We start from the raw sequence: 11,889 nt of genomic DNA, 5'->3' as shown, positions 1-11,889 counted from the left end.
CAATTCTTCCTCAACGATAGCACCTTTTGCGCCGACTATATTACCCTCCCCGGATCCGTGGTTCGGCTTCTCGAACGCAAAAAATAACGATAATGGCGAAGGACAAGTCCGAGAAGAGGGATAAGCACGAGAAAAAGGAGAAGCGCTCAGAGAAGGACGGCGTCCACAAGAGCAAAAAGGACAAGAAGGACAAGAAGGACAAGGCTACCCTTTCCGATGCCGCCTTGAAGGGGATCGAAGAGCAAATCTCTGCCGAAACGCCTGTTAATGGCGTCGTTAAGACCCAGGGAGACGAAGTTACTGACCGCCCCATTGGAGCGCTCGTACCCTTTGCCCGGCCGTTGCTCGAAGACAAGGCGGCCAAGAAGGCCCTGAAGAGTGTGAAGAAGGGTAAGCTTTATTTCAACCCCTTCCTGATGGGCCATGGAACTCTCCAATTTCAGTGCATTGAATTTCCTTGTGCCTTCAAGCACTTTGCAAACACCGCCTCAAGCTGATAAACCCACACTTTTTCAACCCTACATTTGCCAGGCAGATGTACTCTGCAGTTGGTTCCAATATTCTAACGTCTCGCTTTATTACAGCTGCCGTCAATAAGTGCCTCAAGCGAGGTGTTAAAGAGGTTGTCAAAGCCCTTAGGAAGTCACCAGTTCCTGCACCTAACCAAAATCTCTCGATACCCAACGGAGTCGTCGTCCTTGCTGCGGATATTTCACCAATGGACGTCATCTCACACATTCCTGTTCTATGCGAGGATCATGGAATCCCATATATTTTCGTCACATCTCGAGCGGAACTCGGCAATGCCGCTGCGACGAAGCGTCCTACGAGTGTTACGATGGTTGTACCCAAGTCGGCAGCAAAGGGCAAGAAGGGCGGTGATGATGACGATGAAGAGTTTAGCAAAGTGTTCCAGGAACTGGCAAAGCTCGCTCAGAAAGAGCTTACGCAGGTGAACCTATGAAATGTCATCTGACGTCTGACTCTGAGGAGGGCCATTATTCCTCTCACTTCTTTTTGCTTTTTTCAAGAATACGGTTTATTCATGCTTCTTGCCAGTTGCCTCGACTGTATAGTTTCACTTTGTTTGACAAGACAGCGCATGTCTTTGGGATCTGATCTTCGGACGTGTTCATCTGGGTTGATCGGGTTATGATTGTTGCAAAATTCGGCGTTCTTGAATCGGTGTACGAAAAGGCAGGAAGTATAAAATACCAGGCCGCAATTATGCTGATTGAGCTTTCTAGCGTAAGCGGCGACTGGTGCGCCAGACAGATTCATTTTACCCGGGGTATTAAACAGAGTGGCAATATACCTCCGCCAACAGTCTTTCCAGGTTGTCTGCCCGTTGGTTCACGGTTTCATGACGTTGATTCAAATGGCTGTTCCTGACAGTACTTAGATCAATTCTACGGGTGACCAAACCAGAAGGAAGAATACTAATAGACTGAAGCAAAAGGAAATCCAAATTATTTAGTCCCTCAAATTGCCTTTATTGATACAGTTTCTAATATCCATTGCGTCGTTCATCAGAAACATATTATGATTAAGCTCGCTGATCGCTGCTCAACGGGTCATACCAAGTTCTGTTGCCTGTGCCTTTCTCAGCTGGAGCCGCAGCGGCAGCACTGGTCTTAGCTTCTCGCCGCTGGAACTTATTCTCAGCCAGGCGACCAGGATCATCTTCGGAACCGATTTCAGAGTTGAAGCTGGCGTTGTACTTCGGATCATCCGGGAATTCACTCTGCTTGCTGCCCTGAGCAGCAGCGGTAGCGCTCCGAGTTTGATATCCGCTTCCGCTAGCCCTAGCACCGCTAGGCTGTTGTTGGGATTTGGCCTGAGGCTTGGGCTGAGATAGCTTCTCCGAGGCTGGGTATTCGTGCTCGTTGATTCCTAGTTCCTTCTTTGCTCCTGTTGGTCCGCCGACGTAGCCGGACTCTGGGATGTGGGCGCCGGGATAGTCTGCTTGGCCACCGAGGGCTTCGGGGTATTTTTCTTGCTTGAAGGGGCCGCCACGGCTATGAGCACTAGGGGCGGACGGTATCTCGTTGGCTGCGGATGTGTCGGTGATGTTTGTGGTGGTGTTCTTGCTGGAAACTCCTAGAGGCTGCGCGCTGCGGTTCTCGTTGTATGAGCCGCCACCTCTCACAGACTCGGCGGCGAGGGAATCATTTACGACGGGACCGGATGGTTCGTGGATTGGTTGCTCAGATGCAGGGTTGGTAGTAACCTGTCGATTGACTGCGTTAGGCTCCAATATCAAAGCAGCAGCAAGGTTTCAACTGGGCTTCTAGGTACCTTAACGCCTCGCCCGCCGGAAGAAAGTGGTTTTCCCTGGAGATCCATTGTGGTTATAGTATGTAGATGGCTATGCTGACGTCGGGATACGTGCGATGGAGATCCGAGTGCAATCGTTAAAGAGCTCAATGTAAAGGTAATTGTTCTTGAAATCCTCTGCCTGCAGCAGGACAGCGATATAGCCGTTGCTCGGTTGCTCAGTACACCTGGGTGATGTCATTATGATAGGTCGAGTGGTGTTGATCTTGGAACGACCTTTCGGGACACCCATGGACGGAGATTGGGGCATTGCGGGAACGATGCCCATAAAGCGAGCGGGCTCTTTGATGCAATCCTTGGTCAAGAGTGGCATCCTTGACGTCACATTCCATGACGTCACATTCCATGCCTCAGGCAGCACGCCGGGCAGCGACTCTGCAATTGATGGATTGCATGTCGGTCGCCGAAGAGCCGTTAAACATCCATAAATACCTAATTTCTCTTAAGGTACTATTTGAGGCAATGCTGGAGGTATTGTAGGGGGCATAGAATTCTTCTAGAAGGTCCTGCGGACCAACAGTTGTTTGCAAGAAGCCTGCAGGTTGATTAAGGAAGCTGCAGGAGGGATTGGGAGCTTTGCCAAAAAAATATAACAGCAAAGCAAGGTAGAAGCTACAAAAGGGTTTACCCCTTTCACTTTGTTCTTATTGGTTTAAATATGAGGTTTTGTCACTGAGATAGATTCTTTCCTTCTTCATCATCAATCTCTCATGTCTAGTTTGGACCTTTCTAATAGATCGTTTCTTGCCTTTTCCGCTCTACACAGATGCGATTATTCCCGTACACCAAAGTGCGTAGCGGCGTAACTTCGATGACGCTATTAAGCCGGTATGGCTTTTCCTGCGCGTATCGCGCCGTCGACATCTACCATAGTATATATATAAACAACCACACAGCCGCTCAGGCTGCATTACATATGATATCCCTGGTCCGCTTACACTTAGGAAAATAATAACGGCTTTCAGCTTGACTCTTCAGCGTGGGTGGCCGCTCTTCGGTTGTATGTGATACTTGCTATGATACTAGTAGTGTATGTATATAGGCAAGAATAAAACATATTTATCGCACTAAATAGCGAGAGGTGGAATGAGCTCGACTGGTATGAAATTAGATAAACAAGAAGTCCCAGATATAGTTGTCATAATGTAGTGGCCACTCCCCGATGCTTCAGCTCATTCAAGAAATTTTCTCATTCGCATCGCATCTTCTGTCCATTGCCAGAGTCGTCCGGCTAGCTCCATATCCCGTGCAACCTTGTTGGGTTGTTTTCTCTTCTGTCCAGGCACAAAGTACTCATCGCTGTCAGTTATCTTGAAGTCGGGCCATGCGACGGCAAAGACAGAGTTATAGGAACCTTCTCTCGCGTGAGAGTATGCACCTACTGCCTTCAAAAGAGTGTTAACAAACTTCGGGAACGCCGTTTGCCTGTTGATATTGGTGTCAAGATGGCCAGGGTGGACCGAGGCAGTCCAGATCCCTTTTCTCTCGGTGTCGGTGCCATGAGGCCGAAAGAGTTTGTTAAGTTGTTTTGCGTGCAAGATGTTTCCGACCTTGCTCATGCCATAGCGCGACCACAATCCGCCCTTCTCTTGGTTTATATCCTTGAAGTCGATGCCGACATTTGGGGCGAAGTTGTGTCCATCGCTTGTGACATTGACGACACGAACGGCGCCGGGTGCGAGACCGTCCTGTTCAAGAGACTTGAGCAAGCTGTCGAGCAAGTGCCACATCAGAAGCCAGTGGCTGAGATAATTCGTCTGCCATTGGGCCTCAAATCCATCCGGGCTGAGTGCAAATGGGGTCGCCATGATACCGGCATTGTTGACCAGGCCATGGATCTTTGATTCCTTTGCTTTGAGGAGGTTCGCGGCGGCTACTACGGACTGCAGGTTCATCAGGTCCATCTGGAGGAAGTGCACATCGGCGTTAGGGGCTTCAGCTCGGATCTTGTCGATTGCGGCTGTGGCCTTTTCAGGCGTTCGAGCGCCCATATACACGCGGGCACCATGTTTGGCTAGCTCTTGAACGGTGTAGAATCGAACCCCAGTGTTTCCCCCGGTGACGAGGAAAGTTTTGCCGCGAGGGAAGGCAGAGAGAAAGGGACAGAGGACATGGCCAGCCAAGAGGGAGGTTCTGGATGGAAGGAGGATACATCAATTCAACATCAACAGAGCATGGGTCGTGTAGGCCACGACCCATCCGCGCAACTAATCATGGCACTTGCGTACCCTCTCCCGCCACAATCAGAACTGCTAGGGGACGTTCGTTTCTCTGCCCTGTCGCGCACCGGGGCTGGTCAGCAAGCCCAGACCCAGAACGTGGCAAGCGCAGAGTCGCAGGCCGTGAACGATTTCCTGTGCATGCAGAGCACTGGGGCAGACACCACAGCTCTCACCACAGCGGCTATCGAGCTCTTCCAGAGCCAGCTTTTGCAGATGTTGCGCCTGGACGGACTGATCAAGGCTAATAAACCTCTTTCTGCGTACGACATGGATTCCTTGAATGCTGTGAAGCTCAGGAATTGGATCGAGCGCTCGTTCCAGGTTACCTTTGCTGTGTTTGAGATTCTAGGTGCCGGCGAAATTTGTCACCAGGCTTCAAGGCACAGCTTAAGACACATTCATCTCTATTTGACATATTTCAATTTCTCTATCTGCTGTCATCTCGCTCTAGTACATAACCCTTGAATAATTAGGTGTCTAATTTATGCCTTTGCCCCCTGGTATGTCCAAGCTAGTTTGCTAATTCCAATTTCCTTGTATTCCCGTTGTAAGAAAATATATTTATATGAGGCTTTAATTAAGAGCTGGCTTCCTAGCTCTGGAACACCTCTGATTAGATATTTAAGCCTGCAGCTTACAAAAATAAAAGAAACTTAATTAATTTTTAAAAGTCGCTTTTATTGGAAAGTGTCCCCCAGTTATTGCCCCCCCCTCCCAGAATACAGTTGCTTATAACTTCCTGCCGACCTGTTGTAACGCAGGTATGATAGGGTGCGCTAAATAAGTAATATGAGGCGATGGAACACAATACTAGTCATGGTATTGCAGAGCTATGGAACTACTTTCTGATCTTCGAAACGAAGGCCCCGTTTCTTGGCGGGTCGGATTTTCGGGCCGGGTTTAACAACTCTAATTTTAATATGTCAGGTGATCATCCATGGGAACTTCTGCTGAGAAGAAAGGTCAATTTCTGTGTTGTCCTGGATTGGCTGGCGTCTGTTGCTCCTTTGGCATTTCTGCTTCCTCATATATGTTATATTTTCTTTAGATTTTTCATTATGCCCAGAGATCCGCTGATTGGGCTGGTTGGGAAGGTCAGTTTGCCCGTTGGCTCCGAAAGGCACCCCGCTCATTGATCTGAGGATGGTAGCCATCGAGTGGGAAGTCAACCACACTGAACAGTTTGACCGATGCTTCTTCAAAAGTTGGTATGTTTTTAGTTGCGCAAATACTTTATCAGTTTCGCGTATTAATAGAGTTCCTCTGTTCAGGAAACTTTCCGTGAGCCTCTCCCTTTCTCCGCTCCCCCAGCGCATTACCGCATCCATAAATACAACTTGTCGGGCAGGATTGATCTTTAGCTGTACAGATTCACGACTATTGACCCGCAACGTGCGATTGGCTATCTTCAAATAGACTGCGCCTGCAAGCGATTCAATGTTTCAGACAAATGCAAGCCTAATTATGGTAGCTGTACCGACGGAAAACGCTCAGTCCCCATTGAGCTTCTCGATGTTGCGGGGCTAGTCCCAGGAGCGCATCAAGGGCGGGGTTTGGGAAATAAGTTCTTAGATGACCTGCGCCAGGCGGATGCTTTGATCCACGTTGTCGACGTCAGTGGCACGACAGACGCAGAAGGTCCGGTCCCCGAACACTAGCGGCTGTGATAGTTAAACGTTGACCAACTCGGAATTATTGACAATCTGGAGCACTTCAGGGAAGGCTACACGCGGCTACGACCCATCACAAGACATTGAATGGCTGAGGTCAGAAATTGTGCGGTGGGTGCAAGGAAATCTGATGCAGAAATGGTGCAGATGTAATCCGCCTGGCGATACAGATTCTATGGAGCTAATGCCTTCTAGGGGATCAGTCAAACGAAGACATATGGCCATAAGTGAGCGGGCAGGCCCCGTTTTTCTATCTGGGGATGATGCTGACGGTAGGAGGTAGAGGCAACTGCAGTGGAGACATTACAAACCCAGTTCTCTGGTTATGGGAGCACGCCATCAACTGTTGCACGGTGTTTAGACAGGATTGGGCTGAAGGAGCCACTTGAAGAATGGTCGGATGAGACAATAGAGAAAGTTGTACAAGCTTTCATTGATGAAAAATTTCCGACCATTTTCGCCCTCAATAAAATTGATCACCCTGATGCGGATAAGGTTGGTGTCTTCATTCATTTCCTTCCCAGTACTAATTTAGTACCACAGAATATCAGCAAGATCGCCAAAATGCAGGATCCACAGACCATTGTCCTTTGCTCCGCGATCTCTGAGGTCTTCCTTCGGAGACTTGCTAAGCAAGGCTACATAAAATATACAGAAGGAAGTGAGTTTGTAGATACGAGAGAGGACCTTATCGCAGATGGTGATCCCGACGGAGGGGGCCTTAAAGAGATGGACGAGAAGCTGCAGAAGTAGGTCATGCAGCCCTCCTTCAGAACCTGCTAACCCCGGCCTAGCCGTGTTGAGAATTTGAAAGATATGGTACTATATCGATTCGGTTCTACTGGCGTCGTACAATGTCTTTCGCGAGCCGCTGAGCTCCTCGGACTTGTGCCAGTCTTCCCCGTAAAAAACTTACATACATTCGCCGCCGGCGCTGGTACCGCGGCATTCCGGGACTGTGTTGTAGTCAAGAAGTGAGTCAATTCGGCCTTCTTGATAATATTGGTTCTAAATTTCCTACCAGGAACAGCACTGTGGGTGATGTTGCCCGCAAAATCATGGGCGATATACCCATATCCTATATTGAGGGTGTTGGAGGCGTTCGAGTGTCAGAAGATGAGCTAGTTGCGGTGGGAAAACATGACGTAGGGTTCCCGAGACTCAGAAAGTTGTCCTTGAGGCTAATGTGGCATCTTCGCTACTCCAGGTGCTTTCGTTTAAACCGGGACGATGAATGATGACTGTCTACGGTATAAGCGACGATAATTGATGCGTCGATAACTTTTAGAACTAGGCACTATCCTCGAAACCCATCATTTGAAAGGACCTATACCCCAAAATATGAAACTACCGAAACCAGGCGCCCAATGACCTTTTCGCCATAACATTCCCTCTAGGATGGATGAATTGTACAGGTAAACTCGAAAGGGGATCTCTCTGAGTATCCGGGTTTGGAAAGGAAACTCCAGCAATCACACACCCTTCTATAATATCTGCGTTAGCGATACTCCAGAAATTTGCGAGCAACATGGCAACTGTCTCACCCCAGCTCTCTCATCATTCATCCCAAGGATAGGCTCGGGTGCCTTGGGATGCTCCTCCTTGGCCTTCCTCTCGTTCTTTCGTCCTCCTCTTTCGGTTGCAGCGTCCGACTGCGCGGTATTACCCACACCATAACCCTCCTCTCTCTCCTTCATAGATCGGCTAGAACCTATTGTTTGGGGGTCTGTGGTGTCGTGCTCCTTCTTGGTTCGGTGAGTGGCGTGCTTCTCTCCGGAGGAGCCCTTCCAGTCTTTTGCTATGCCACTGTTATGACGATATTGTATACCTAGAGTAGGACGGGGGACGACTGGTGGTATTATTGATGGAAGCCGCTGCCAGGAGGCCAAAGAGCCGTAGATTTTTGAAGCGCAACATAGGCGAGAGGGCATACTGGAGGATAAACTAGACGGTATAGTCCCGACTGGATCCGCGAAAAAACAAGCAAACGTACCTCGATTGTACCGGCAATATAATAGATTTAGAAGGCCTCTTTACCAAAACTCTGGCCAAGCCCATGACGTCGCCATGATAGAATGGAGACCAATATAGGGCTTAGGGTTGACCACCTTTATCGATAACGAGCCCATCCATAACGGAGCTCCTTTCCCTCCGTGGCAGCCCAACAGCCCGACCTCGGGGAACAACCTCAAAAATCCACTGACGTTGGGATGGGCACGAGCCTCCAAGAGGCCATATTGGAACATTATGAAGCATGAACACCTTCCGGTAGAAGCTTTGAATCCCTTTGCTCGGCTCTACAGCGTTTCTCTCCATGGTGTCACTTTCGGAAAGCTGCGAGCGGAAGATGGGACCGACAAGGGTGGTGCAATCATTGCAACGCAAGACAGAAAATCAGAAAACAATGAGTCGCCGGAAGAAGATATTCTCATCAAGGTGCCTGCCGACTTGATTCTGTCGCTCGAGATGGTCCAAGATCGTGCGAAGTATGATCGCCACCTTCGTGAGGTGTTGGAAGCTACTCAGGACTTCGGGAAGGTATGTGCAAAATAGCTCATTAATTTAGCGTGTGATTTTGAACCGTGATCTGTCAAAGCCTATAGCTAATATGTGCAGACAGCTAGAGGCGCCATCCTAACTTTCTTGCTCACCCAAATTTCGCATTCATCGCCAGATTTTGAAGGAAAGTCTAAGATCGGCTCGGCCGATGCTTGGACAGAATATGTGAAGTTTCTACCCTCATTCATACCGCTGCCAACATTTTGGACGATGGAAGAATTGGAACTGCTACGTGGAACATCTCTGAGACTTGCTTACGAAGCGAAAATCACCGCGTTAGAAAAAGAATTCGAACATTTTCGCCAGACCACAGAGGAAATCAAGTGGTGTCAGGATCTATGGTGGGACGAAAATACTCGTGCTGTCACATTTGAGGATTGGAAATACCTTGATGCGGTATTCCGGTCACGGATGGTGGATTTGCCTGGTTGTGGACATGCTATGGTCCCATGCATCGATATGGCAAACCATGCGCCCGAATCTGCTGTGAACGCCTTCTATGGAAAGGACGCGGATGGAAATGCCATTCTTCAGTTGCACCTAGGTAAGCAATTACGATCGGGTGAGGAAGTTACCATCTCGTAAGTCACAACTCCGCTCTATTCTTATCATCTGGGATCCGATGTTAACTTATGGGACAAGGTACGGTCAAGATAAGTCAGCGGCTGAGATGGTTTTTTCATATGGCTTTCTTGATGCAGAAAGAAACGATACGAAGCAAATTCAGCTCGACTTAGATATCCCCGATGACGATCCGCTGGGGATGGCGAAGATGGCATTCTGCAAGGAAATACCCGGGCTCCGTGTTTTTGCCATATCTACAGCGTCTGGAGAACTAGAGACATACTGGGAGAGCCCAATCGTATGGTGGGCTAGCGTAAACGAAGAAGATGGACTTGGATTTGCCGTATTGCAGGCAAACGATGGTTCAAAGGAATTGAAGATCAACTGGAAGGTAGAGGATGTGAAAACGCCTCATCAACTCCGAGACCTTTTAGCCGTAGACCCATCGTGGGAAATTTTCCAACTTCGCGCAGTTGTCCTTGTCCTAGAACGGCTGGAGACCCAATTATTCATCCTGAACACAACCGAGGGCATGGTGTCAGACATCCGCGAGAGCAAAGACATGCGTGCTCTTTTCCGGCCGCAGGTGTTCAACACCGTCACTAAATTGAGAAGCATGGAAGGAAGGTTGCTAGCGACGGCGATAAGGAATTTGGAGAAACAGGTATGCGCTCCATTGCCCTTTAACTAGGAACGCGTCTGAAAATACTGACTTCTGACCGTCTTATATTTAGAGGGATGATCTGATGAAAAGCGAAACAGTCAGAACATATCTTGCCCAGCAACAGTCCGCCGAGGTCGAAGATGACTTTGCGTGATTTCGCTTGTTGAGCACATATCAGCTTCACAGTTTCCACGCATTACCGAAAAGTATCATCATATTTTAAACCTTCGATGAACGTGACGGGAGGTTGAGGTCTGGAGACACTGAGATGCCAGCTTAAGTTTCAGAGAGCAAATTATGACGTCGGGGTCGTCGCCGTTACGTTTGTGCTATCTTGATTATATGGCAGATATCGGAACGCGCTTACGATTGCCACGACAGAGTTCAAGATCCACGGCCGTGACATTCATCGCAGCGGGGGAAACCCCAGGGAAGGTAGACCCAGCGACATGGAACCGGGGAACGGTCGGGCTGGAGAGCCAATTGTCCTCCTTTTGCGATGATGTTGTACGTGGGGAATTCGATTATGTGGGGCCACGAATTCGATATAACTCTGGAGTATGGAGAGGAGAAGTTCCAGGGTTGAAGAAACGCTATTGCTCTCTGATCAACACGAGGATCGATCGGTTCCTTGTGGTTGGTTGAACCATTTTCTGGGGGCTCCGTCACCACCAAACGGCGCGGATACCAGTTTCCACACCTGCGATTTCTCGGTCAAGGCTCGGTCATCGCGGCGAGAGAAAGATGGTGCATTGACGATGGCTGTCAGGGCGATACGCTCCTTCGTCAACGATGTGGTGTGATTTAAGTGGTGGGGCTTGGGAGCTCAGCCCACTTTGATCTGTCCCACGCCAACTCCCGCATCGAAATCTCGCATCCAAGAGGAACGACCGGGGAAGACCAGTGGCCACTTGGAGGATTAAGGGAGTTTTCCAAGATATGTCGGGATTGAACGCTACCATCCACTCGTGGGTGTGCATGCAGTGAGCGAAGGACAACAATGAACTCAAGAAGAGAGGAGTTCGGGGGAAAGGAACACTGGGGATTTTCCTGGGAATCTCATTCGCGCAGAACTTCGGGAGAGCCCTGCTCAGTTCTACGAGGATGGCAGAATCAGTTTCACAATAATATCCCTTCACGGCAATCTTGAGGATAGTCCCATCAGGCTTTCAATCTTAATTCCAATCGACGTGAGGAACGGAGATTTGGTTAGAACCTGGTCAGAAAGGAAGCCTGAGGGTGGAATCTTGAAGGCTCCCAGACTGTCCGAAGTGCGGACAATGTCAGCACTCGACAATAAGACCAGAAGCTAAACCTCCCTCCCGGGACCAAGTGCGGTAATAAACAATTTTGAGAGCAAGAAGGTGCGGCATTTCGTGGAACCGCAGAAGACGATGCTGTAATCGGAACCGCACGCCCTTTCTGTGGGCCGCCCAAGATTCCAGCCACTCTCCGCAAAGTGTTCAATGAGAAAAGCCGAACATCATTGAGGGCTGCCGTCAAGGCCATTGTCGGCGGTTCCCTATTCCTGCACCAGCCGCTATCTTGACCATGATCCCGAAACCATTTCCGAGGGACCTGTGGTTTTTTGCACCCTTGCCACATTCTATACCCCAGCTAACTCAAACCCCTTCGACCTGGTTAAGGATGAGCTTTTGCTAAGTTCATTCATCGTCACAACCTCAGACCACCGCATCTTTGACGGGGTTACTGTTTGGAAGGGACACTCCAAACTTCGCGCTAGTAATTAATGATGTCCAAGGACTCGCCTCAGCACGGAAAGACGCTGTAAGACCTGCGCTGTGATTGGCTTTATTGCCTAATTTCCGCCTCCACATGGCAATCCCCCCCGCCATCACCCGCACTGCTCGCG

General features: G+C 49.3%; 5 protein-coding genes across 5 annotated transcripts; 3 read left to right on the top strand and 2 right to left on the bottom strand.

Annotated features, from left to right (window-relative positions):
* BJX67DRAFT_348116 (40S ribosomal eS12 domain-containing protein) lies at positions 1–1,478 on the top strand. The gene is made up of 2 exons (XM_071028623.1): positions 1–390; positions 585–1,478. Exons 1-2 carry the CDS (start codon positions 93–95, stop codon positions 962–964), a joined length of 678 nt encoding a protein of 225 aa, XP_070888304.1. The 5' UTR covers positions 1–92; the 3' UTR covers positions 965–1,478.
* Positions 1,479–2,762, bottom strand: BJX67DRAFT_348114 (uncharacterized protein). Its single transcript, XM_071028622.1, has 2 exons — positions 2,299–2,762; positions 1,479–2,230 (listed from the first exon to the last, which is right to left on the bottom strand). The coding sequence occupies exons 1-2, from the start codon at positions 2,344–2,346 to the stop codon at positions 1,547–1,549; spliced, it is 732 nt and encodes a 243-aa protein (XP_070888303.1). The 5' UTR covers positions 2,347–2,762; the 3' UTR covers positions 1,479–1,546.
* A 655-nt stretch (positions 2,763–3,417) lies between these two features.
* On the bottom strand, positions 3,418–4,857 carry BJX67DRAFT_26410 (uncharacterized protein). Its single transcript, XM_071026399.1, has one exon. The coding sequence runs from the start codon at positions 4,326–4,328 to the stop codon at positions 3,510–3,512; it is 819 nt and encodes a 272-aa protein (XP_070888302.1). The 5' UTR covers positions 4,329–4,857; the 3' UTR covers positions 3,418–3,509.
* A 760-nt stretch (positions 4,858–5,617) lies between these two features.
* Positions 5,618–7,550, top strand: BJX67DRAFT_370912 (Ygr210 GTPase family protein; the record flags this gene model as incomplete). The annotated part of the gene is made up of 10 exons (XM_071030992.1): positions 5,618–5,653; positions 5,710–5,771; positions 5,929–6,197; positions 6,277–6,370; positions 6,425–6,456; positions 6,513–6,724; positions 6,773–6,978; positions 7,024–7,203; positions 7,254–7,374; positions 7,524–7,550. The coding sequence occupies 10 exons, from the start codon at positions 5,618–5,620 to the stop codon at positions 7,548–7,550; spliced, it is 1,239 nt and encodes a 412-aa protein (XP_070888301.1).
* Positions 7,551–8,375: 825 nt separating this feature from the next.
* BJX67DRAFT_25805 (SET domain-containing protein) lies at positions 8,376–10,456 on the top strand. Its single transcript, XM_071026308.1, has 4 exons — positions 8,376–8,767; positions 8,846–9,369; positions 9,431–10,016; positions 10,087–10,456. Exons 1-4 carry the CDS (start codon positions 8,477–8,479, stop codon positions 10,168–10,170), a joined length of 1,485 nt encoding a protein of 494 aa, XP_070888300.1. The 5' UTR covers positions 8,376–8,476; the 3' UTR covers positions 10,171–10,456.
* Positions 10,457–11,889: the final 1,433 nt, after the last annotated feature.

This window comes from Aspergillus lucknowensis (assembly GCF_044049455.1).
Source record: "Aspergillus lucknowensis strain CBS 449.75 chromosome Unknown BJX67scaffold_10, whole genome shotgun sequence".
Classification (NCBI taxonomy): Eukaryota; Fungi; Ascomycota; class Eurotiomycetes; order Eurotiales; family Aspergillaceae; genus Aspergillus; species Aspergillus lucknowensis.
The sequence above is the reverse complement of the archived record's forward strand: the minus strand, read 5'-3'. Positions and strand labels throughout refer to the sequence as shown.

Coding starts and splice junctions, on each gene's coding strand:
- BJX67DRAFT_26410 (XM_071026399.1), bottom strand. CDS start 4,328: ATGGGCGCTCGAACGCCTGAAAAGGCCACAGCCGCAATCGACAAGATC.
- BJX67DRAFT_25805 (XM_071026308.1), top strand. CDS start 8,477: ATGAAGCATGAACACCTTCCGGTAGAAGCTTTGAATCCCTTTGCTCGG. Junction 8,768..8,845: donor CTACTCAGGACTTCGGGAAG/GTATGTGCAAAA, acceptor TAATATGTGCAG/ACAGCTAGAGGCGCCATCCT. Junction 9,370..9,430: donor GGTGAGGAAGTTACCATCTC/GTAAGTCACAAC, acceptor TTATGGGACAAG/GTACGGTCAAGATAAGTCAG.
- BJX67DRAFT_348116 (XM_071028623.1), top strand. CDS start 93: ATGGCGAAGGACAAGTCCGAGAAGAGGGATAAGCACGAGAAAAAGGAG. Junction 391..584: donor CCTGAAGAGTGTGAAGAAGG/GTAAGCTTTATT, acceptor GCTTTATTACAG/CTGCCGTCAATAAGTGCCTC.
- BJX67DRAFT_348114 (XM_071028622.1), bottom strand. CDS start 2,346: ATGGATCTCCAGGGAAAACCACTTTCTTCCGGCGGGCGAGGCGTTAAG. Junction 2,231..2,298: donor CCGGCGGGCGAGGCGTTAAG/GTACCTAGAAGC, acceptor GTCAATCGACAG/GTTACTACCAACCCTGCATC.